Source organism: Ambystoma mexicanum, chromosome 8, assembly GCF_040938575.1.
Source record: "Ambystoma mexicanum isolate Mex_15411 chromosome 8, UKY_AmexF1_1, whole genome shotgun sequence".
Taxonomy (NCBI): Eukaryota; Metazoa; Chordata; class Amphibia; order Caudata; family Ambystomatidae; genus Ambystoma; species Ambystoma mexicanum.
The window spans coordinates 580,576,122-580,599,247 of record NC_090929.1 but is presented as its reverse complement, the minus strand read 5'-3'; the positions used below and the strand labels follow the sequence as shown (position 1 = coordinate 580,599,247).

The 23,126-nt window shown below is 49.4% G+C and overlaps 1 protein-coding gene across 8 annotated transcripts in view; it reads right to left on the bottom strand.

Annotated features, from left to right (window-relative positions):
• The window catches only part of KCNAB2 (potassium voltage-gated channel subfamily A regulatory beta subunit 2), a 1,347,681-nt gene that overhangs the window by 456,362 nt on the left and 868,193 nt on the right, over nt 1-23,126 (bottom strand). For all 8 annotated transcript variants that reach the window (XM_069610272.1, XM_069610273.1, XM_069610271.1 and 5 more), the window contains one exon: nt 86-129. In XM_069610272.1, the coding sequence (XP_069466373.1) occupies nt 86-129 (44 nt within the window). The remainder of the gene's footprint in view (nt 1-85; nt 130-23,126) is intronic.

Genomic DNA, 23,126 nt, shown 5'->3' with positions numbered 1-23,126 from the left:
AATACAAAACTATACCAATAACACTTTATTTAATAGCAGGACATTATATAATGTAGTTCAATTAAACATATATGTTGCGACTTACCTAAACCAAGACACGACACTCTAAGTCCGGACTTCCCAAGATTTCTGGAGAAAAAAAATAACACATTTTATGGGATCAAAAAAAATAACCTTTGAATCACAATAAGATGTGGCAATGACAGTGGATTTGTTTTGCACGTTCCATGAAATATTCGGACATTTTTTTGTGCAAATTTAATTGGGCATGGCAGATACCATCAATTAACTATAAAGCCATATACCACAGACCCTTACAAAACAATTGCCGGCAATGCGGGACTATAGCTTACATCTTAGCATCTTAACTCCAATTTTAACATGGCCTCCAATTTTAACATGGCTCCCTTATACAGTGGAGGGTTCTTTGGCCAAACGTACCCGAAATTCACACAATACATCTCTAGGTCTAGATGTCGTGGGTTGTGTTACTGTATATGATTTGTTGCAGTCATTGGCCCATGTTTGTTCTTTCAGTCATTTCCACTCAAGTGGAGGGTGTTGGTCTTTCAATTTCTTCAAAATACTCCTCTTAGCCCTAACACCACCCCGTGTTTAGTGAGGATCTCTTGCGCCTTTCCGGGGACTTCACTCCAGATCCCAAAGAGACCACTCATAGGTGACCTATACAGCTGTCCATCTACTACTTCAGACAACGCTGCGTAAACCTTTCCCCAGAAGTCTAACATATTTAACCAAAACAGTCACATCTTCAGTGAAAAGGCTGGTGCTTCATTGATAGATAGCATTGTGTACCTATTGTAGATGTAGATATAGAGCCAAATAAAAAAAAAAATTATCTTTATGTAATAAATACCAAACATGCAAAGAAAACTGGCTGCAACCAAGTGTGGCAATTGACTGTCAAAATGTTATTCACAATCGCTATTTTACTGATACTGGAGTACGTTGATAATAAAGGAATAAAGTATGTCACCCACTACAAGAGTAAGCAAGAGCATCCCGCTGCTCTGACCAACATGGTGAACTGGCAACCGGCCAGATGTTTTGGCCTACAATTCACATAATGGACGGGATCATTGGAGTCACAGGTCAAAACATCTGGCGGGTCATGCCCACCACACAGAAGGAACCAAGTGGAAAATTGGTTCCAGTGCCCTTTGTAGCCCAAAAGCACCTTCTATATTTGGAAGAAAGATGTCACCAGCATAAATAGCAGGTTCCCTAGGTGCTCACAACATATGTAAGCCTGCTCACCTTCTGTTTGCATCAGTATATCTCATATGGACTGAATAACCTATATAAATATCCAAATGTTCGTTTTTAATAAGAACATACAATGTGTAATAAAAAAAAACATCACCAATATAAAACTAAAAACATTACTACAGTGGAAAGGGTAGGGATAATGTGCTATTTTAACAAAAGTTACACATCGCAATCTACCAATGAGAGGTTTGGCGTCGTGGAAACTAGCAATATCATCCTTGCCAGAACATGTTATTTTAGATGACACTTCTTTGCCATGGCACCCTTCATCCTCAGGATGGTTAAATACAGCTGCTTTGTTCTGTGAGCTCAGGAAAGGGATTCTGTCAGGGAACTGGTAAATATAAGATGTACTTGCAGTGGCAGAATAGGATGAGGGCTGCTGCAGTGTTACTAGGATCACGATGCAAACTTAAATCACTTTTCTTGAGCCTTTGCTTTCAGTTGTTACTAACATTAATTCACAGAAAAGGTGCACAGCTTTGTTGCTGTTTCCCTTAAAATGCCCTCTCCACCTACAAAATGCAGTTGGTTAATATAAGATATAAAGTAATAAGGAACAAGTTACTTACCTGTAACTGTTGTTCTCCAGCATGGGTGTGGCATGGATTCACATGCTCATGAATATTCCCTGTCGTCAGGCCGGGAATCCTCGGTATAGAAAAAATCAGTATCAGTTTCGTTTCTGATCTGTCTTTCTTAGCAGTAACCAATCACTGATCACTGGGTCATACTGCCCCCAGCCAATGACTGACCTCTCCCTAAGCCCTGCCTCTGGCAGCCATCCTCAGATTTGGTAGCACGCAAAGTGGCAGTATGACCAAGTGAAGAGCCGCAGAGGGGTAGGTGGGAGGGTTCGCATGTGAATCCATGCCAGACCCATGCTGGAGAACAACAGTTACAGGTAAGTAACTTGTTCCTTCTCCAGCATGGGGTCTGGCATGGATTCACATGCTCATGAATAAAAGAATACATAGCAGTATACACATGCACAACCACGGGAGGTGCCAAAGGCTCAACATTAAGAATTACATCCAAAACTCAACATTAAGCAATTCTTACCTCCTCACCAGGCTCACCTTAGGCAAACAGGTTGCGCAGCACTGCTTGGCCGACCCTGTATTCCTCCCTGGAGTCCCGATCGATGCAGTAGAATCTTGTGAAGGTGTGCATCGACCTCCACGTAGCATCTCGGCAGATGTCCAGCAGGGGTACACCAGACAGGAACGCCGTGGTAGCAGCGATCGCTCTGGTCGAATGGGCTCTCGGACAGCCGGGCAGCGGTCGGTTTGCCAATCGGTGACAGTGCATAATGCAGCCGGAGAGCCATCTGGAAATGGAAGTCTTCGAGAGAGCCTTCCCTTGATTCACAGACCCAAAGTTCACAAACAGTTGTGACGTCTTCCGAAAACTCTTCGTGCGGTCCACGTAGAACTTCAGCGCTCTAGCTACATCCAGCAAGTGCAAAGTCCTCTCGGCCGGCGTCGAAGGCGACGGGAAGAAAACTGGTAACACCAAGGGCTCGCTGAGGTGGAAGTCCGACGGCACCTTGGGCATGAAGGAGGGGTGCGTCCTCAGCACCACCCTCGTGTCATGAAAAGTCAAGTATGGAGGCTTGCAAGATAGGGCCTGGATCTCTCCCACTCATGCGGAGGTGATGGCCACGAGGAAAGCTGTCTTCCACGACAGGAACTTCAAAGGCGCCGAATGCATAGGCTCGAATGGGGCCCCCATGAGCCTGGTCAGCACCACATTAAGCTCCCACGCTGGGGCTGGAGCCTTCACCGGCGGGAACGTTGGGAATAGTCCCTTCATAAATTCCTTCACCAGGCGATGAGACCACAAGGACGCCCGTCCCGTAGTCCTGGTATATTGGGAGATGGCAGCCAGTTGTATTTTGATGGAGGCGTGAGCCAGTCCAGCTTTGGCCAGCGTCAGTAGGTACGGCAGTATTTGAGGGGCTGTAATCCGCAGAGGGTTAATCTTCTGTGCACGCCACCAGACAGAGAACCTCTTCCACTTATGACCGTAACACTTAAGAGTTGAGGACGCCCTGGCTTTTGCAAGAACCTCTCTGCAGTCAGCCGGGATATCGTACCCTCCAAACTCTAGTGCTGCAGGAGCCAGGCCTGCAAGTTCAGCGACTGTGGGTCGTGGTGGAGAATGGCGCCTCCTTCTCTGGAGAGAAGATCCGCATCCGCCGGCAGCTTGACTGGTGGGGACGTTGACAAGTCCAGAAAGTCTGGGAACCAGATCTGCCTCGGCCACACCGGCGCGACGAGGATCATTCTGCACCTGGATTTCTTGAGTTGGTTGGTGAGGCGGAGCAGCAACGGCAACGGAGGGAACGCGTATAGAAACAGGCCGTCTCAGGGGAACAAGAAAGCATCGCCCATGCTCCTCGATTGCAGGAACCTGCTGGCGAACCTCTGGCACTTGGAGTTCGTCGCCTTCGCAAACAGGTCGATCCGGGGTTTGCCCCATCGTCGAAAGAGCCGGTCCACCTGGTCCTGACGTAGTTCCCACTCGTGGCACGAGCGCAGCTCCCTGCTGAGTGAGTCGGTGATGGTGTTTTTTATTCCTGCCAAGTGGAAGGGAACCAGAAACATCCCCTGGGCGACGGCCCAGTGCCACAGATCCTGGGCCTCCTTGGATAGGGCTGGGGATCTGGTGCCCCCCTACTTCCATATGTAGAACATTGTGGTGGTGTTGTTGAAGATCCTCACCACTTTGTCCTTGAGGGACGGAAGGAACGACTTGAGCGCCCAGAACACTGCTCGGAGCTCCAGAATGTTGATGTGGAGAGACCTCTTCTCCGGAAGCCAAAGGCCTCTTGCGTGGAGGCCTGTGGTGTGGGCACCTCAACCCTCCAGAGAGGCGTCCGTCGTCATCGTCTCCTGAAACGCCGGGGTCTGAAAGTCCGTGCCTGTAGTGAGGTGAGCACGGGTACCCCACCATTGGATCGCCCGACGGAACTCCTCTCGTCGAGAGGGATCCAGTCCTCGAAGCAGCCCCTCGCCTGAAACCTGCGGGCGTCGAGGAACTCCTGTAGCGGACGCATCCGAAGTCTGCAAAGGGGCACAAGATAGATGCATGAGGACATCATCCCGAGGAGGGACTTGATGGACCTCACCCTGGCCACGTCCATGGCTAGCAGGCGCTGCACCTTTCCCAGGAAGGTCTTCGTCCTCTCCTCCGAAGGGGAGGCCAATTGCCCCACTGTATCGAGCTTCGCTCCCAGAAACAGTGCTACTTGAGACGGAACCAGGTGGGATTTGGGGTAGTTGATGGCGAACCCCAGTTCCGTGAGCAGCCGGACGGTCCTCGCTGTGTGCTCGACGGCGAGTTCTCTTGTCCTTGCCCGGATTAGCCAGTCATCCAGGTAGGGCTAGACGTGGATCCCCTGCAGGCGCAGCCGCGCCGCTACTGGTGCCAGGCACTCGGTGAATACCTTGGGTGCCGACTTTAATCCGAACGCTAGGGCTCTGAATTGGTAGTGGCGTCCCTGAACCACGAACCTGAGAAACTTCCTGTGCCCTTTTAGAATGGGGATGTGGAAGTAAGGGTCCTCCAGGTCCAACGACGACAGGAAGTCGCCCTCCTCCAGCTGTCCCAGCACGTGCTGGAGGGTGACCATCCTGAATTTCTGCGCCTTGATGTATTTGTTTAACCGACGCAGGTCCAGGATGGAGCGCCAACCGCCTGTCTTCTTTCTGACGAGGAAGTACCTTCAGTACACTCCGGAGCCCCGGAGCCTCCTGGGGACGAGTTCGATGGCACCTTTCTTGAGCATCGCCCTTACCTCCAAAGGCAGTTGAGGGACGTGATTCTCCTTCCTGGCCACGGGAGGAATGCAAGGGCACTTCTTTTGGAATTCCAGCGAGTGCCCGTTGGTCAGGGTGTCCAGCACCCAACTGTCGGTGGAGATGGACTCCCACACGCTGACGAACTTCGTCAGCCGGCCTCCCACCGGGGTGCTTCGGTGGGGGCCCGACGACACGGCCGGGTCAGTCTTGCTTGGAGGCGGCCTTGTCGCCTTGGCCTCCTTAGCGACGACGGCGGAATCCCCCTAGCTTGCCGCGACCTCGGTGGGCTTCCTGGGAAGAGGAGCGGGCCGCTTGGCGGTATGTGGAAGAGCCACCGCTGGATCCTTTGGAGGCACCCTGTCTGCCTCCGGAGCTCCGAAAGGGCCGTCGTCGTTGAAGTACCCCTAAGGCCCGGGCCGTCTCCGAGTCGGTCTTGATGGCCTGTAGGGACTCATCCACCGCCTTACCAAAGAGGTTGTTGCCGTCGAACGGCATATCCAACACTCTGGTCTGGACGTCCTGGCAAAAGTCTGTCGACTTGAGCCATCCTCGTCGGAGGAGGCAAACTCTGTTGCCCAGTTGGCGAAATCCGGTATCGGCAATGTCCGTTGCCACCGTTATGGCGTGATCCGACGCCACCTCGCCTTCCTGTAGAATTTGTAGGGCCTCCGCCCTCTTGTCGTCAGGTAGCGAGTCTAGCAGGGGAGCTATCTTGAACCAGAGCTCCCTGTCGTCGCTAAGGCATTGGCCGCCTTAATCGTCGTCGCCGCCGACGAGATGACTCGTCGTCCCATGGAGTCCAACTTCTTGCCCTCGCTGTCCGGCGGGGAAGAGGAAGTTGAAGCCGCCGCACCCGCTGCTTTCTTCTTAGCCGCTGCCGAGACGACAGAGTCCGGCGTGGGCTGGGCCCTGAGGCACAAGGGGGCGGCATCGGAGACCCGGTACTTCTTCTCGTACCTGTCCCTCTTGGCGGGTGCCGTGGAAGGGTTCTTGAGGACAGCAAGCCCCTCGTCCCAGATGTCGTCGAGCAAAGGCACTGCGAGGACAGTCTTCCTCTTGGCCTCTCGTCGTTGGTAAAGAAACCCTTCCTTTTTTTGTTCTTCAGGGCAGAGCTGGAAGAGCTCGGATGCCCTGGTTATCATGGCGTGAAAGGAGCCAATTTCGTCGGCTGGAGAAGCCCGAGGGGGGGTGATGACGGGATGTCCGCTGTGTAATCGCCGCCGTCGTCATCCGTCCCCGTCGCTGTATCCGTCGCCATATCCTCTCTAGGGACCGGCGAGGGGGATGAGGGGTCGACAGACCTCGTGGGCACGAAGGGCGGAGAGGGGTGGACTCTCCTCCGCTTGTTCGGAGGGTTTCCCGACGGGCCTGGTTCTGGCTCCTCCGTCGGGGTCCGCGGTAATCTCGTCTTTATCTAGGATTGGATTGGCAACAAAATGGCCGCCAAGCTATCCTGGGGCTCGGGCAATGGCTGCGACGGACGGGATGGCCGCTCCTTCTAGGCCCTCTTCGTCGTAATCGTCGCTATCTTCGATCACGTCAGCAGGGACCGTCCCCTGGGATCGAACCTTCTCGAACCTCTCGTTGAGGCCTATGAACCTCTCCTTGAGGCCCTTCTCGGTTTCCACCAGCTCCTCCTCAGAGGCTGATTCCGAGTCTGTAATGGCCACCAGCCCCCTCCCCCCCTCTATTTCCGCCGGGGACTTCACAGGGGTCTTAACGATGGGCTGGAAAAAGGATTCCCTCCGCGGTGGCAGGGATACTCTGGGCCCAGAGGCCATTTCCACTGGCGTAGTCTCAGCCGGCTTTGCCAGGGTCGCAGCGACCACTTCGATAGAGGCTGGATCCAAGCTCTCACCACCTTAGGTGCGTCCTGGGCCTTTGCCATGGGGGAGGGTCAGCGCCTCGCTCCCCCTTCGAGATCGACCGGGGCCGCTCCAGCAGCTTACCCGGGTTCTCGGACTTCCTCTTCCCCGAACCAGAGTGCCGGCTCGTGGTTGAGCATGCCGGGGAAGTCGCGCCCTGCCTAGCAGCCGAAGAGCCCGACCTTTCGGCGCTCCCGGTGCCCGCGGACTCGCAGTGCTTGGCCTTCTGTTGGGCCCCCGTCGCCGGGGCGCCCTCACAGGACTTAGAAGCCCGCTCAGACTTTTTCTTCACCTTCTCACCTGCTGTGCCCTTCTCCAGCCAGGCGGCGAGGCGGGAACGACTATCTTGTTTGGTCCGTTCCGAAAGGTTCTTGTAGAACGCACAGTCCTTCTTCACATCCGTCTTGTCCTCATGAAGGCAGTAGAGACATTGCGAATGCTCGTCCTCCTTGAAAACGTTTTGTAATCCGCATCCAGGGCAGCACCTGAACAGCTTGGATCCGGGCGTCGAGCTTCCCTTGTCCTGGGCCATGTCCGTTGAGGTAGGCCGCAGATCATCCGGAATCCTCCAAGAAGCGTAAACTCGATGAAAACTTCACCCTTGAGGGGCGTAGAAGAATTCCGAAATGGGTCCCCGTTATCGGAAGTAGAAACGGTGGAGCTTGAGGCTCGATTAAACCGAAGAAATCAGAAAATCTCCTGAAAAAGCGCGAAAACGCACAAAAACTCGAGAGCTAAAGCACAAGGACTCCCAACACTTGAGCGTGCGGTAAAAATCTGAGGATGGCGGCCAGAGGCTTAGAAAGAGGGCAGTCATTGGCTGGGGGCAGTATGACCCAGAGATCAGTGATTGGTTACTAAGAAAGACAGATCAGAAACGAAACTGATACTGATTCTTTTCTTTACCGAGGATTCCCAGCCTGATGACGGGGAATATTCATAAGCATGTGAATCCATGCCAGACCCCATGCTGGAGAAAAATGAGTTCCCAAAACCGCACAAAACAGAAATAGTCTTGTCATAAAGAAATAGAGGCCTTATTCTTATTGCTCGGGTTCATGCTTCCAATCCAGACACCTCAGCAGCATGTAATGGGAAACTTTCAAATACAGATACAAAAATATTACATTTATGTCTTGATGGTCGAGGGGTGGTAAACGAGATGGGGGTGGCAGGTTATGCAAATAGTCTGGGCAAAGACCCTAGTGTGGATGCTTTCAAGACACTGACCTATCTTATGTTTCGACTATTTACGTTTTCACTGTGCACACCCGGTGACAATATTAAATGGCTAGACATGTTTTAAAGCATTCAGCAGTAAACACATTACAGAACCTCAATCGCTCAAATTTATAAATATAGATTAACAGTAATTCCACCAAGAAAATAGACCAACAAAATAGTACTTAGAACAGAGAAGTAAAGAAGACAGAGGAAAAGGAAGGACTACCGGCAGCAAAGAAAAGGGAATATATGGGAGGAATGGGCAGGTGAAATTAAGAAGGTAGGGATCGTTAAAACACTGGAATAAAAGGAACCACCTAGTAGACAAAACATTATTCAAAGAAAACAAAATAAATGCCTAACCTTGATCCCACAATTGGTTAAGGAAATCGGCATAAGTCCCTAATGTAGTCGTTGCTGCTCCATGTTAGTGACTCACACAAGGGGACAACCTTCATACGTGGACCCCTCTCCTTCCTAGATTTCTGAAAAGCTCCAACACTGCGGCCAGGTCAGTAACAGCCCACCTCTTAGTGCTATGGTACACAAGTCTGGTCAGATTCCGCACAGATGCTTTCTCACTTCGGTGTAAGGCGCTCTATAAATAAATCAATCAATCAACTCAGCCAGAGCCTTCTAGATGGTCACCAATGTCCTCTTGTTGGCCATGGTCGAAGATCTCAGATCGTTCCAGTTCCCAAGGATCTAAACCTGCACGCCATTCTCAGTAGCATATATCGATGGTTGGGTTTTTCAAGGATTACTATCCCCATGGAGCTGCCATTAGCACCTCCACTCACCCAGACAGATGGTTCTTTTGATGATAATTGGTGTCAGAGTTGTCACTGGACTCAGATGACCCCACAGCAGCGTTAGTAGGGTAGAAGAAACTTCAATGTTGGGTACTGTTTGAGGGGTGCTGGCAAGCTTGGAGCCAAGATGACCACTGCTGTTTGAGCTTTGAGCGAGTAAGCGAGGAGGCCAGGGTCTGATGCAACCCAAATAGCTATCCTTTCGACTGCGGGGTGTGGCATACATTGGAGCATGTGCGGACCAAGTTTGTTGATCGGACGACGTGCCGTTAGGGCAAAATTGCTAAGAGCAGTGAGCAGCCCGTAGGCAGCAAAAGGAGGCGGGGAACGCCAGAGGCCCTGCTGCATGTTTGAAGTTGGCTGGGGTGAATAGTGCCCAGGGGCCGGAGATTCACCACTCCTTGTCGGGCCCAGAGTCCGGTGGAGAGAGTGTGCCTTGCCAGGGGAGGGAGCTTGGCCCCCTGCAGCAGTGACTCAATGTGGTGCGGCCGAGAGCGCTTGCAGCAGGGGGAGCTTGTACTGGGCTGGAGGGTCAGAGGCGGGCTGCTACTGCCTGGGGGGCTTCTTTCACTTCCTGAGCAGCAGGAGACTTTCTGCTCTGCTGCAGAGCGGCACGTTTCTCAGGGCTGCATGGCCGAGTCTGGGGTGAGCAGCACTGCCAGCTGCAGGTTGATGATGGCTGCCGGCATATGAGAGCTCACCTGATTGGAGCGTGGATGAACAGCAGGGCATCCAGACACGCACTGCGGTTCTGGTCGGGACAGCAACATCAGGATTTGAGCATTTTTCAAGAGGTACTGTGGCTGCTTTGTCCCTGCACTGATTGGAGGCTCTGGACAACACTTGCAGAGGGGTTAGTGCCAACTGTAGGTTATGTTGGATTGCTGCTACTACTGTCCCTGCTACTAGGTGGATGCTGCTGTCCTGTTAAGGGTGCCTGCAATTTATTCAGGAGGGCTCGGCTCTGTTTAAGGGCACTATGGCTGCATCTCGCTCTGTGGGACGGGAGGAGGTGATGACAGCATGTTCGGCTCTGACCACACCTGGGGTGGCTACGGGCAAGGCCTCAGAACTTAGCCTTATATTAACGGAGACGAAGAGCGGCTTTGCGTCTGTGAATACTAAACTTGATAGAATGGAGTATAAAATAGGCTGCATGCTGGAGCGGACTGAGGAGGAGTGGACGTCTTTGCGAGGCTGAACACAGAGTGGGGTGCTAGAAGATGCAAGCAGCAAAGTGGGCCAGGCTATTCTATATTTGCAGCTGGAGGTAAAGGAAATCAGGGATAAGAACGAGGACCTTGAAGCGAGGTCCCGGCAAATTATCATAAGAATGGTTAGGATCCCGGAATCAGTGCCTGCGCAGAATATAGAACTGTTTATGCAGTCTTTCATTAGGGAAGTCCTTAGGGATCCCCCACTTTCCTCGCAGTTCCTGATTGAAAGAGCCCATCGCGTGTCAGTGCAGAAGCCTAGACCAGGGCAGAACCCAGGCCACTCATTGCGAGACTGCTGAATTACTGGGAACGTGATACTATCTTGCGCAGACCGCGCGAACTTGCAGACTTACACTACAAGGAATCCAGAGTGTCGGTTTACCAGGATTTTACTCCATAGGTACAGCGGGACAGTTTTTCCTTTTTGGCTGTGAAGCATGGACTAAAATATGCTATAATTACCTCTCTAAGCTACGTGTTATTCCTGACAATAAGACTAATTTTTTTACAGATCCAGCTGAAGTGTTAGCCTTGCCTACAGGTTGAGGGGGTGGCGGCTAGAGGGGTGAGCTGCTTCCTGGAGGTTAAGTGTCCCCGCAATTTCTGGTGTTCGATCTATTTTGGACTGTGCAATTACATGTTGGGGGCGTGAGGGGGTGGTTTTTTGGGCCTGGTGATGGTCATTGGGCACCCTGGTTGTTGTACTTTATCTTGGTTATGCAATGAGGAGAGTCAGTGGCAAATATCCTGTTGTAAAATGGGCCTCCTCTTCTGGCCATTGAAGTTGCTGAGTCTGGCATCCCTGGGTAGGCGCCCAAAGGGTGGGTGTCGAGGTAGTTGGGAAATGGGGGGTGGTGTCACTGCTGGTTGTGGGCAAGTTGCGGGGTGTGGGGAAGGATTGGGTTGGGGAGGGATGTTTTCAAATTGGTTCACATTGTTCTGTGCCCCACTGTGTGAGTTGGTTGTGGTTCACAAGTCATGGTATAAGAAATGGTCTACTGGGTTAGGGTAATAGGGTGACTGGGTGTGGGTGTGCATTGTGCACCCTCCTTAGCTGGAACGTGAGGAGGCATAACAATCATGCTAAAATATGCAAGGTGCTGGCGTACGTGGAACAGCATGGGGCCAACACTCATGTTTCAAGAGACCCGCCTGGTGGGGAGGATGAATGAGGTGTTTGCTAAATCGTGGGGGACACCCGTGCTATGCTTCATACTCATATTTGCAAGGGGTCCTAATAGTTATCCATACGTCACTGGGGTTAAGGTCCCAGAGTTCAGAAAGTGACATGGAGGGGTGGTAGGTGATTGTTTCTGGGGTCCTGGCATGGCGTAAGGTCCCTTTTGTCAATGTATATGGTCCAAACATGGGTTTTACAAATCTCTCTGGCTGAAGTGCATGGGATATGTGGATATGCAGTCGATTTTAGCAGGTGATTTCAATATGATATTAGATTCGGAGTTGGACAGTTTGTCGCCCGGGGCACGGACACAGTCATTGGCTGCTAGGGCTGTACATGGGGGGCGTTGTGCAGGGGGGAGTTGGAGGATCTTAGTTTGCTTGATCTGTGGAGTATAATGCACTCGGCTGAATATGATTTTTCATTGTACTCCTCGGTCCATGACATGCGATTACGCATAGATTATATGGTAGTGGGACAGGACTGGGTCCATAACAGGGGCAGCTGCTTGATGCTCCCGAGAACACTCTCTGACCACTCCCTGATTCAGTGGCGGTTCCGTTTGTCAGACTTAGTGATAAGTAGACCATATTGGCGTTTTAAGGGGCAGGCGCTGTTGGGTGTGGTGCACTGGGGCTAGGTGAACAAGATTATTTCTTCCTTTTTCGAGACAAATGAGGGGTCAGTGTCCTCAGTGGGGAATCTGTGGGAAACCTTTTAAGGTCTTCTTGTGGCGGCGCTGTATTTCACTGGAGAATGGGGTCCTGAAAGGAATTAGAAGATTAGAGAACCTAGAGGCTGAACTGAAAGTCGTACAGTCTGAGGGAACAGACGATGGGACAAGTGATGGCTTCCCAGCGGCATGGGAAACGCTGGACTTGTTTTGAGCTGAAGCAGAGAGGGAGGTATGGTTTTTGGCAGCCTCAGAACTAGCACGTCCTTATGGGTAGAACGGTAGGCCCGGGAAGTACTTGGCCAGACTGATCCGAGGGGAAAGGTGTCAAACAGATATACCTGTACTGAGGGGGAGAAACGATATGCTGGTCTTGGAGCCTGCAGCGATTCTGGAGGCATTCAAGGGGTTCTACAAGAATGTATATGTGGCTCAGGGACAGGAAGATCTAGAACTTATTCAGGCCTTTGTGGGAGACGCCAGAATTATATATGATAGGATAGGTTATTCATAATGCGCTTAATACCCAGAGGTTTCTAAGCGTGGACCCCGGGATCGAACCTGTGTTGCTCTGTGCTGTCTTGCTTCCAAGACGAGCACGTTACCCCCGAGCTATCCTCCCGAGACTGAATAGCTTGCATAGCAGTGGGTGCTAAGGATGTATTGGAGGCCCCCATTTCGGTTGAAGAGATCTTGAAGGCAATTAGAGCGTTGCCGACCTCGAAAGCTGCGGGCTTAGACAGGATCATGTCAGAGTTTTATAAAGAATTTAAGCCGACTGTGGCAAGGTTATCTTCTTCAGGTGTGGCAGGAGGCACTACAGGTTGAGGCGCTACCTGAGACGACGCAGGAGGGTGGTATTGCGCTACTTTTGATGTCAGGCAAGGATCCGTTGGAGTGTGCCTCCTATAGGTCAATCTCCTTAATTCATCTGGATACAAAAATATTTGCAAAAATCCTTGCTGACCGGCTGCTCCCGTAGCTTTCGTCTATCATGCACCTCAACCAGTCAAGGTTTATTCCCAGGCGCTGTACCGTGTTGAATTTGAGGAGGTTGATTGCTGTACTAGCGCATATGGAACCTGCGGTACAGGCGGTTGGGGCTTTATTGGACATGGAAAAGGCTTTTGACCTAGTACCGTCGGAGTACTTATTTGCAGTATTGGAAGGATCGGGTTTCCACCTCACTACATTGAGAGTGTTAAGGTCTTATATTTGGGAGTGACGGCGTGGATTGGGCTTTTCAGTATGAGTTTGGAATCGTTCCCACTGGGGCGTGGCAGGGGTGTCTGCTGTCCCTGCTGTCGTTTGAAGTTGCTATGGAGCTGCTGGTAGTTTGATTACGGTTGTTGCATAGGCATAGAGGGCTGGCGCAGAGGGGGTCAGGAAGCGGATTTCCCTGTATGCGGATTATGTGATCCTGTATATGAAAGAGACAGAGGAATATGAAACCCCTTGTGGGGGAGGGTGAATCTTTTGGTGACATATCTGGTTTGTGGGTTATTGGTCCAAATCCATACAGTTTTCCTTAAATGAGGCAACCAGGTGCCCGAATGGATTCGGGGGGGGCGGGGGGGGTCCGCTGGGAACAGCTACAAGTTAAATATCTAGGGGTTGAGATTAGTAGTATGTGGCCATAACTTTTGATAGTGTAGGCTATCCAATGTATTGCTACGACGTGTGATGGGATCATTAGAAGGGAGTGGTCGGACCTGGATATCAACAACATGTTCGTTTTCATGTGGATGGGACTTGTGTCCTGATATCTAGTGAAGGCCAAATTTGGGAGGGGGGGGGGCGGTTTGGTCTTACATTTCAATACTTTAGGCTGAGTGAAGCTTTTAAAACATGGTCCCCGGATTTCCTGGTGGAGCCACAGACGTGTGTGCTTTTGAAATACCTGGGTAACTCGGCGAATGCTGCCAGTCTGGCTCCTATGGGTATGCTAACATACAGATCGCAGTAAGTGGGGCATATGGGGTCGGACTTGTAGGATACTAGATGGCGTTCTATGTGTATATACTAAGAAGGTGGCAATCAGTGCACCATTTAAGCTGATCAAGTTTAGAATTCTCCATTCTCCTCCTATCTTTCCCCACTGGTACACAAGAAATTGGATAATGCTGTGGATGGCAAGTGTCATTGCTGCGAAAGGGATGATGCTGGGTTTATCCATGTTGTATGGGATTGCCTAGCTCTGGCACCTTTCTGGAGGCAGGTGGTGGAACAAACGGGAAGAATGGTGTACCATGCTGTGCCCCTGGAAATTGCTTGCTGTCTGTATGGTTCCCTGGGCTTCCCAATGAGGAGCAGGTGTGTGTGGGGGGGGGGTACTGCTATTGATTTGCATGATTCCGGCTGCTAGATGTATTCTGAGGCTATGGTCTAGCCCTGTGGCACCGAAGTTAGATGCCTGGCTGCGAGACCTGGCATGGCATTGTGGAGCACGATTACTGTAACTTGCTGCAGGGGGACCCTCGACCAGGGGTATACAAGTCCTGTCTGTTCTGTTTTGGTTGCCAGAGAAGCTTTTAATAATGAATTGGATGGGGTGGGGCAGAATGGACCTGGGGTAGCCCAGGCAGAGTGATCAAGGGGAGCTGAAGGCCTCGAACTGTATCTGTTGCAGGAAAAGATTGTATTAGCTTATGTGCTTGCATGTACGGAGGGTTGTTATGCTGTGTTCAGATTTGTTGATGCCAGTATGTGTATTGGGGCATGGATCTGAGCAGGCCGACGGAGGGCGGTGTTGGGGAGGGAGAATGGGATCAAAGGAGACTATGTGTCATACAGGATAATGGATTGTGGCTTGTTGATTAGTGTGACTGGTGCCAACTTCTGCTTGTTTTTGTATTCTGGGGTTGGGGTGTCAGATGCGATGTGAACCTGTTAATAAAAAGTTTTTTTTTTCTTTTATGTTGGGTACTGTTCCTGGGATCCCTGGACCACTAGACTCCGTACCTTTGCTGCTATGATGAATTCTGTGGAGTCATCACTGATTCCCCGGCAAAGATCTATGTTGCCTGGGGACAGCAGTCGCTACCTGATCCTGACTCTGGGGTGGTATTATGAGGGAGGATCACTTGTGAGGAGATGGCCGTTGGCGAGAGGTGGTGACCCCATCAAGAGAGACACAATATTCTTCCCTTACTAGAGAAGAAAGTCCTTGCTGACTTGTCACCATATAAATACCTCTCCTTGTCAAACCCAGAAAACACTTCCTGACATTCACTTTAGTCAAGATAACCTTCGTGCCTCACACATGTAACACAAACCAAACATCTCCTGTTTCTAATATTTTCTCAAGTGAAAGTTCTGAACAATAACTCTGTAGAAATCTTACACATTAAGGGAACTCCAACTCCCATAAAGCCCCAAGTACTGAAACGAGGAAGAGGAGTGAGGAGTTGATGCAGATTGAGGAAGACTCCAATCTGAATGAGGGGACTTGCTGTTTTGAAAGATTTGATGAGTGCGTGGGGACATTTAAAAATGCTGCCCGCACTCGAACTACGGAGAGAGCAGGAGGGTGTGCGAGAGTACCATACCAGGGAGATCGAGAAGACAGTAATTTTCCAAAGGCAACTCGCAATTACTGGAGTTACTTACCGGCGTGGCGTGAGACCAGAAAAGATGCTGCAGGCAATGCTGGAAGATCATTCAAACACCAGCAGCAGCAGAGTTACTGAGGAAGCTGAGATGCTTAGAGGCAGCCGTCTTTGGTCCCGGTCGCAGGGAGAAGCCGGTGGGCGAGTTGGAAGCCGGGTTGGGAGGAAGGAGGAAGGTCTGCAGAGCGATGGAGGCTGTAACAGGGAGGAAGCTTTTCCCGCGATGACGTGCCACGGGTCGGGAATGCTACGAAACACTGGTGAGTCCGCCCAAAGCCAGTACCGACAGGCATGTAAGCCAGAAAAACAGATACAAATATTTGAATACTGAACAAATGAAGTACAGAAGCAGAACTTGAACAAGTCCCCATATATGGGATGCCAATATGAAGAAAGTTGGAGAAAGAATAACCCTAAGCAAATAAATGGTAAAGAAATGAGCACAGCGGCAGAAATTAAACAAGTCCCCATACATGGGATATCAATGTGGGGAAAGCTAGAACAAGCCCTACATCAAGCAAATAGAAACACAGTGAAGTGAAACAACTTTGCTGTGTTAAAATTCATTGAATCAGAGAACAAGTCCAGGTGAAATGAGCACACCAGGCAGTGAACCTTTTGAGGGGTGGGGGAGGTAGATACCTGGCAGGGAAGTATGCCTGGAGATCTGCATAACCCAAAAAGAGGATTCCTGGCAGCGGAGTATACCAGGTAATCCACCCAAAGTGTACGAAGATATTAAAATTGAAGTCATACTTGTGAAAGGAATACACAGCTAACATTTGGGGGAAGTATACCAGGGGGTCTGCATAACCCAAAAGGAGAGGACTCCTGGCAGGGGAGTATACCAGGAGGTCAATTTATATGTTTGTGGCAAGATATCTGGCAGGAGTGTATACAAGGAGGTCCATCAAAGTTATATAAGGAAGTTTACTTAATCTACAAAGGCAAATGGTGAAGAAGTATAATAAAGACACTTTCTCCATCCTGAAGAAATTATTGTTTGAAAGAGATACGTTTACCATCTTTAAGGAATTGTTTGAAAGAGACAATTTTGCCATACTCTGGGAATTATTGTTTTAAAGAGACACTTGTGCCATCTTAAATGAACTGAGTTTGAAAAACACTTTGCCATCTTCAAGAAATGGTTGCTTGAAAGACACTTTCACCACCCAAACTAAACATCCGGGGGAAGGGAAACACCCTGCGGATCCAAGGAGTCCTGCTTCAGGTGGATTTATTTATTTCTTTTGAATATGAACACTTTTTGTCAAGCCTGGTTGATCATTTCGGGTCAGGGGGTCAGATTAGTATGTTTTGGACACAAGGACAGTGTATACGTTTTGATGACTTGACACATACAATGTTTAGTTTTAGTTTCCTAGGTAGGGAAACTTTGGGATAGCAACAGAGGGGCCTCCATCCAACCTTTTTGTGTTAAATAAAGATGTCTGCTGTTGAGAAAATTGCAACTCTCATTTCTGACCCCATTAAGTTCCACCAGTTATTTCACAATCACTTCTACTTCTTCCACCCTACGCTCCAAAGTCTTCATGTGAGTTGCAGTTGTCAGTACCACTCTCTCTGTTCTGTACCCAAAACTCAATGATTTCCAGAAGGCATTCCACTGGTGTCATGGACCTCTCCACCTAGCACATTTTTTGTATAATGCCAGTCAGTACCGCCTGAAAACCTTTAGCCATCTGAGTTCCAATGTCACCAGTGCTGCTTGAGGTTCCATAGCTACGAGCGAGCAGATCAGCCTTTCCCCTTTTCTCTGTTATGGTCTCAGTGGCAGCAGCACTCCTATGGAACTTCATCACTCTGACCAGCCAGATAGAAATGAGGAATACTCGCCCCAGGGAATGCTTCCCCTATCCTCAACAGGGAGTACAGTTTTTTTCCCTCGACCGGAGAGTACCGCTTTTGTCCCTCGACCGGAAGAGATTGCATGATTACTAATAAAAGATACTGGCCATTGTCGGGAGGTTCACTCAAAGCCTTTAGTCCCCCCATGCATCAGGGAGGTTTGTCTCCATCACTCTTGCCACAGCCTCACTCTGCTCATTGTGTACGCTGCACAGGAGCCACTGTTTTCACTTGAATAGTGAATACTCTCCCTGTGACGCAGGTTTCAACAGTTACAAAGGCCATTGAGACCTAATGCACAGGGTTCACATTCAGGGCTGATGTGAATCTCAGACCTCTTTCAAGCTTCGGGGCTCTAGCGCCAGCTAGACAATTTTTTTAAATGAAAAAAAAAACTAAAATGTGGTACGTTATCAGGTCAATTTGCCAGAGATATAAATGAAGAAAATGGTGGGCCGACAAAAATGGGCTGGCAGCTACCCTGCGGTTTCAGAAAAAGGCACATTTTTGGCCAGAAGGCATCTATTGGACAGGAGAAACCCAAGGGAGGGTCAGGTGTGGTGGGGTGTAGCAATACGATAACACAAACAGCTTAAAAATGAGGAGTAGAATCGAAGGAAAAGCAAAAGGTCACATTACAAAAAATCACTGGATACTACCTGCAGACACCAATACAAAACACTCAATATCCAATCAACATGCATGTTGCACATTAGGTGTGTGCAGCTGGCATAAATGTAATTTTTCTTTGCATCCTGAAGGGAAAAAGTAAACTAAAAGCATCGGAATGCCATCAATAAATACACGGCCGGCTGGCCTTCTCAATCACCTGACCTAGGCCAAGTCGGGAGATGTGCTAGATCCCTCAATCACAATACCACTCCAACCAAAGCCGCAAGACTCTCCTCCAAGGGCCAGACTATGAAGCACTACTGTATGAGTTAAGGCTTTAGGACCATTCCTTATAGCGCACTCCGGGCTGTCGTATGACTATCGGGAACTAAGCCAACGAGTTTGCCTTCTGGAAAATAAGACACATAATCATCAAGTCCCTGGTACACACACTACTCCAAACTAGAAAGCACTTTGAAGTGATTCCGTTTTAAGACTTGCAGTGCAGTATATTGGTAATGTATCCCATTCAAATTTAACCAAAACTGACCCCGCCAACGCCCTTCTAAGTAAAGAGCAGGAAATCAGGAAAGTGGTCACCAGAGTATATTAAGAAACTGAGAGGCAGAAAGAAGACAGAGTATGAACACTGTGAGACATTGTAAAAGAGGGGAATACGTACATTTGTATTAAAAAAAAAAACGAATGGGAGATTTATTCGAAAATCAGCTGTATGGAAATTTGTACAGCTGAACATTTCAAATAAATCCACCATTCGGTGTCATAGTGAACAAGGGCCACAAGGGTGTACCCCGCACCCTTGTTCACTATAAGGTTGCGGGGGTGTCCCCTGCTTGCTACTGAATAAAATTTGGGGAACAAAATTGAAAAAAAAGGAGGTCCCTGCCGTGCCGGCTTCCATTGTGAAGGGACTGGCATCGCATAGGGAAGCAGGAGATGACGGCACACAAGGAGATGTGCTGCCAAGAGGTTAAGGGGTGGGTGACAGTGGGTTGTGTGAGAAATCTAGGGTTATTTCTCCAATTTGGACCCCAGGAATACTCTATTCGGGCGGGCAGGGGAGGGCCGTTGCTTTCGTGTCCCAACCCTGGTGCTGGACGAGCGCGGGAGGGTCATCTGGGTAGGGGAGTCTGGGGGTCATTCTCATGGGAATACCCTAGGTGAGGCATAGCATCCTCCTTCAACCGGTTACCCACAATCACAACCCCCCCTCTACTTTCTTTGGGGTGTTTTCAAACACACAAAATCTCCCCTCCCCATTTTCGAATACTAAGAGGAAGAAGAGGCAACTTGGAGTGGTGAAGATTACCAGTAAAAACCCCACTTAGACACAGAGGACAGACTACAACACGGACAGCAGGCTGTCCCCTTAACGAGGACAGGCAAGGTCAGGCAGACCCAACCCTGACCACACACATGCAGACAATCAACATCACACAGGTGTATAAAGGGAGGCTGCTGAGGGAGAGAAGTCAGATGTAGTTGGGAGAGAAGGAGGGAGGCTGTAAGGCTGAGACCAGCAGAGGATCCCTTTTCAAATCCCAAACACCAGAAGCGAGCTGGGAAGGTTGTCTGGAGTGAGAAGCCAAAAGGCTGGGGGCTGCCAAGGAGATCCAAAGAAGGACAGTGTGCTACATGTGCCCGGTGCGGAAAAAAAGCTGCAGCGTGTTACAGAAGGCGTGCCTCCTAAATATTGGAATCAGGCAGACAGGACCCTGCTGGCGAGGCCTGGACAATTGCTCATTCCCTTGGGGCCAGTGCCAACCCCAGGGTGTTAGAGGGGCAGGCGGTGGGACACTGACCTCAGCCCACAAATCCAGAGGGGCTACCTGCCAGCGCTGTGCTACCTGGATGGGTCAGAGAGAAAGGAAACCAGTGGCATTTGTGTGACTGAAGAGGGGCAGAGATCTGGAAGTGGAAAGTCTAAGTTTGAAGTTAAAAGGCAAATGAAGAAGTGCATTCTGGGAGTTGTAGTGAACTGAGAGCAAACATTCTTTTGAGTGCACAAAATGTACAATTGAGAAAGACAGGTTTGAGCCCGACGGAGGGAAGACTAAGTTGAACTGTGCATTTATCAGAAAGATGATATTGGGATATCAAAGTGCCAAGAAGGCAGAAGATGAACCAAGAGTGCTAGAGAGAGCACGTATATGAGACAACTACATTTACCAGAAAGCCATAGTGCCAGGAGAGCACATATAAACTTTAAGTGTGAGAGTCAAAGTGGTCATGCTGAGGTACATATCAAATCCTCGCACATTCGAAAGTCTTCGACAGGGAAAGCAAAACAACAATCAAGAAGTGAAATTTAGAACATTACACTACACAGAGGTTCCGACTCAGGTGAGGGAAACCCGAGGGACCTGTTGGGAAATTGTGTTGTCACGAACATGAAAGACCAGAGAGAAACCCAGACCTACAACAAGAGAGGCATGAGAGGTCTGGTTTAAAAGATTGATGCGCCAGAATTGTGACGAGTCTTATTTATTGCTTGGAACCAATACAAGGGAAACCTACAAAGAAACTATCTTTGAAAGGCAAAGAAAGCCTGACCAGATTCTGTTGTGAAAATATGTATGTCAATGAAAAACAAACATTTTGGATCATACCAAGTGGTTGGAAGTGTGCAAATCCTGTGAACTGTATGAGCCAGCCACCCCGTAAGAACTCTTCAAACCCCCCCCCGACCCGCGCTCCCCTGCCCCATGATGTGAACCTGGGGAAGGGAGTTTCCCATTGCTAACACGGACACCCTGACATTTTTTTTGAACACTGATTTTCCTTTTTGAACTACACATCCCTATTTCACATATTTCTGTATTAGAGTAAGGGCAGGCATTAGGATTTTTAGTACAGGCCATTTTTATTTGACTAAAACTGTTTTCTTTTATGTTGATGGTTGAGACCACTCCGATCTCAGTTATAAGGCTAGATAGGAGTTCTCCCACCCATCCGAACATTTAATAATAAAGGTTTTGAAACTGTTCTCTTGTGTGCTTATGGAGGTCTCACATCCCTCAACTCGCCTCGAGTCATCATGGAAAAAATGAGACTGATACAGCACCCTGGAAATTCTCAATGGTTGTGGTTGGTGAGAGGGGACAGAATAGCACACTTGGAGATGCTACAGCCAAGCGGCAATGCCAACAGGTGGTGTGGTTAAAATTAAATCCAACAGACTGGTGAAGATACTGTATTGGGGACAGTAGAAACGACCTCCCATCACCACACGACGTTCACCTTAAGGTAACATGCCAACATGCCTCAAATCAATTCTAGAGATGCTCATGCAGAAATAAATATTACAGATTTTCCTATTAAAAATGCAGGACTGCAAGTACCAGAATGCAAAGAAAAATCCTTGACAAACACCCTACAAAAATTGTTCTGATTAATTTATGGTTTAGAGGAATAAAGTGCACTTTCTACTTTATCTGGTTTACATTGTGTGGGCAAAATCATTTGAAAGACAAGGGCAAATAAAGTAACTCTTTTGCTCATTGAGCCTTTAGATCAACGGCCAGTGGGATCGTAAACAGGTAAAAGAAAATGTGTAGTTTTGGTAGGGGTGGCAATATTTAATACATGGTGATTGCAAGAACTTTCAGCTGTTCTCCTATGAGCAATAGTAGCATTGGAAGGGCTCAAACAAAAATAATCTGTAAATTCAGGCTACAGATCGCATTGTACGGTCTCAGTCAGTTCCCCTGTACTATTAACACCATGGGGGTCATTACGAGGTTGGAAGCCAAGACATGGCCATCGCTTTTGGATCCAGTTCCTGTGGGTGGACCAGTGCATGAGGATCCCTGTGACACCTTTATACCATCCTACCAGGTAGGATAGTTGGGAACTAAACATCTCCCCCCCGCACCCTCCCTTCACAACACAAAAATGTTCTCACTGACAGCTTCCTATGAAAGAAAACGGACTAACACCTGAGATGTTTACCTGACATGTCCCAATACGATAGTCTAGCAGGGTCAGGCAATTACTGATCATCACAAACACCTGACTTCCATTACATTTCCCCACACGGATAAAAGGCGGAGCACGAGAGCACACTCTGAGCGAGGAAAGAACATGAGGAAGCAGCAGTTCCAAGATGGCAGTTTAACACGAGACAAAAGACGGCAAAACAGAAGGGGTTCGCAAGTAGGGAAGTGTCCTTGACCTTTTCGACGAAGAAGATCAAGTTACTTTCTTACCTGGTAACGTTCTTTCGATGGGATGGTCCGACGACGTATTCCATATCTATGACAGGTAATGTCCACAGCTGTGCTGCTTCGGAAAATCTTTGACATCTGCGTCCTGCGTCGATGACGTCGATGCGCCGTCCCCGAGGACCTCCTCCGACGTCACCCGATGTGATAAGTAGGACGCACGACGCCCATAGCCTCAGTTATAGTTTTTTCCCAGAACGTGTGCCACCAGTTTTCTGCCAGTCAGACACACAAGGCCTTGCGGAACACAAGCTGCAATCGCAAAAGAAATTCTGCAGCGGGGAAGGCAGGGAGGGAGCGATATGGACCACGTCGTCGGACCATCCCATCGAAAGAACGTTACCAGGTAAGAAAGTAACTTGTTCTTCGAGGGGATTGGGTCCTCCCACGTATTCCATATCTATGACAGACTCCCAAAGCAGTACCAAGCAAGGAGGTGGGAAAGAATTTAGAATACAAATTTAGCATGCCCAATCAAATTGCGGAATAGAGAACTGCCTTGCCAAAGGCCAGATCTTGCCCTCTGATGGAATCGAGGGAGTAGTGACGTACAAAAGTATGTACTGAAGCCCAGGTGGCTGCATCACAGATGTGACGAATAGGAACTCCCCTCTGCAGGGCAGTAGACGCAGCCACTCCCCTGGTAGAATGGGCCCGCAAGCCAGCCGGAGGGTCCTTACCCGCCAAGCGGTAACACTCGGAGATAGCTAAAATAATCCAACGAGA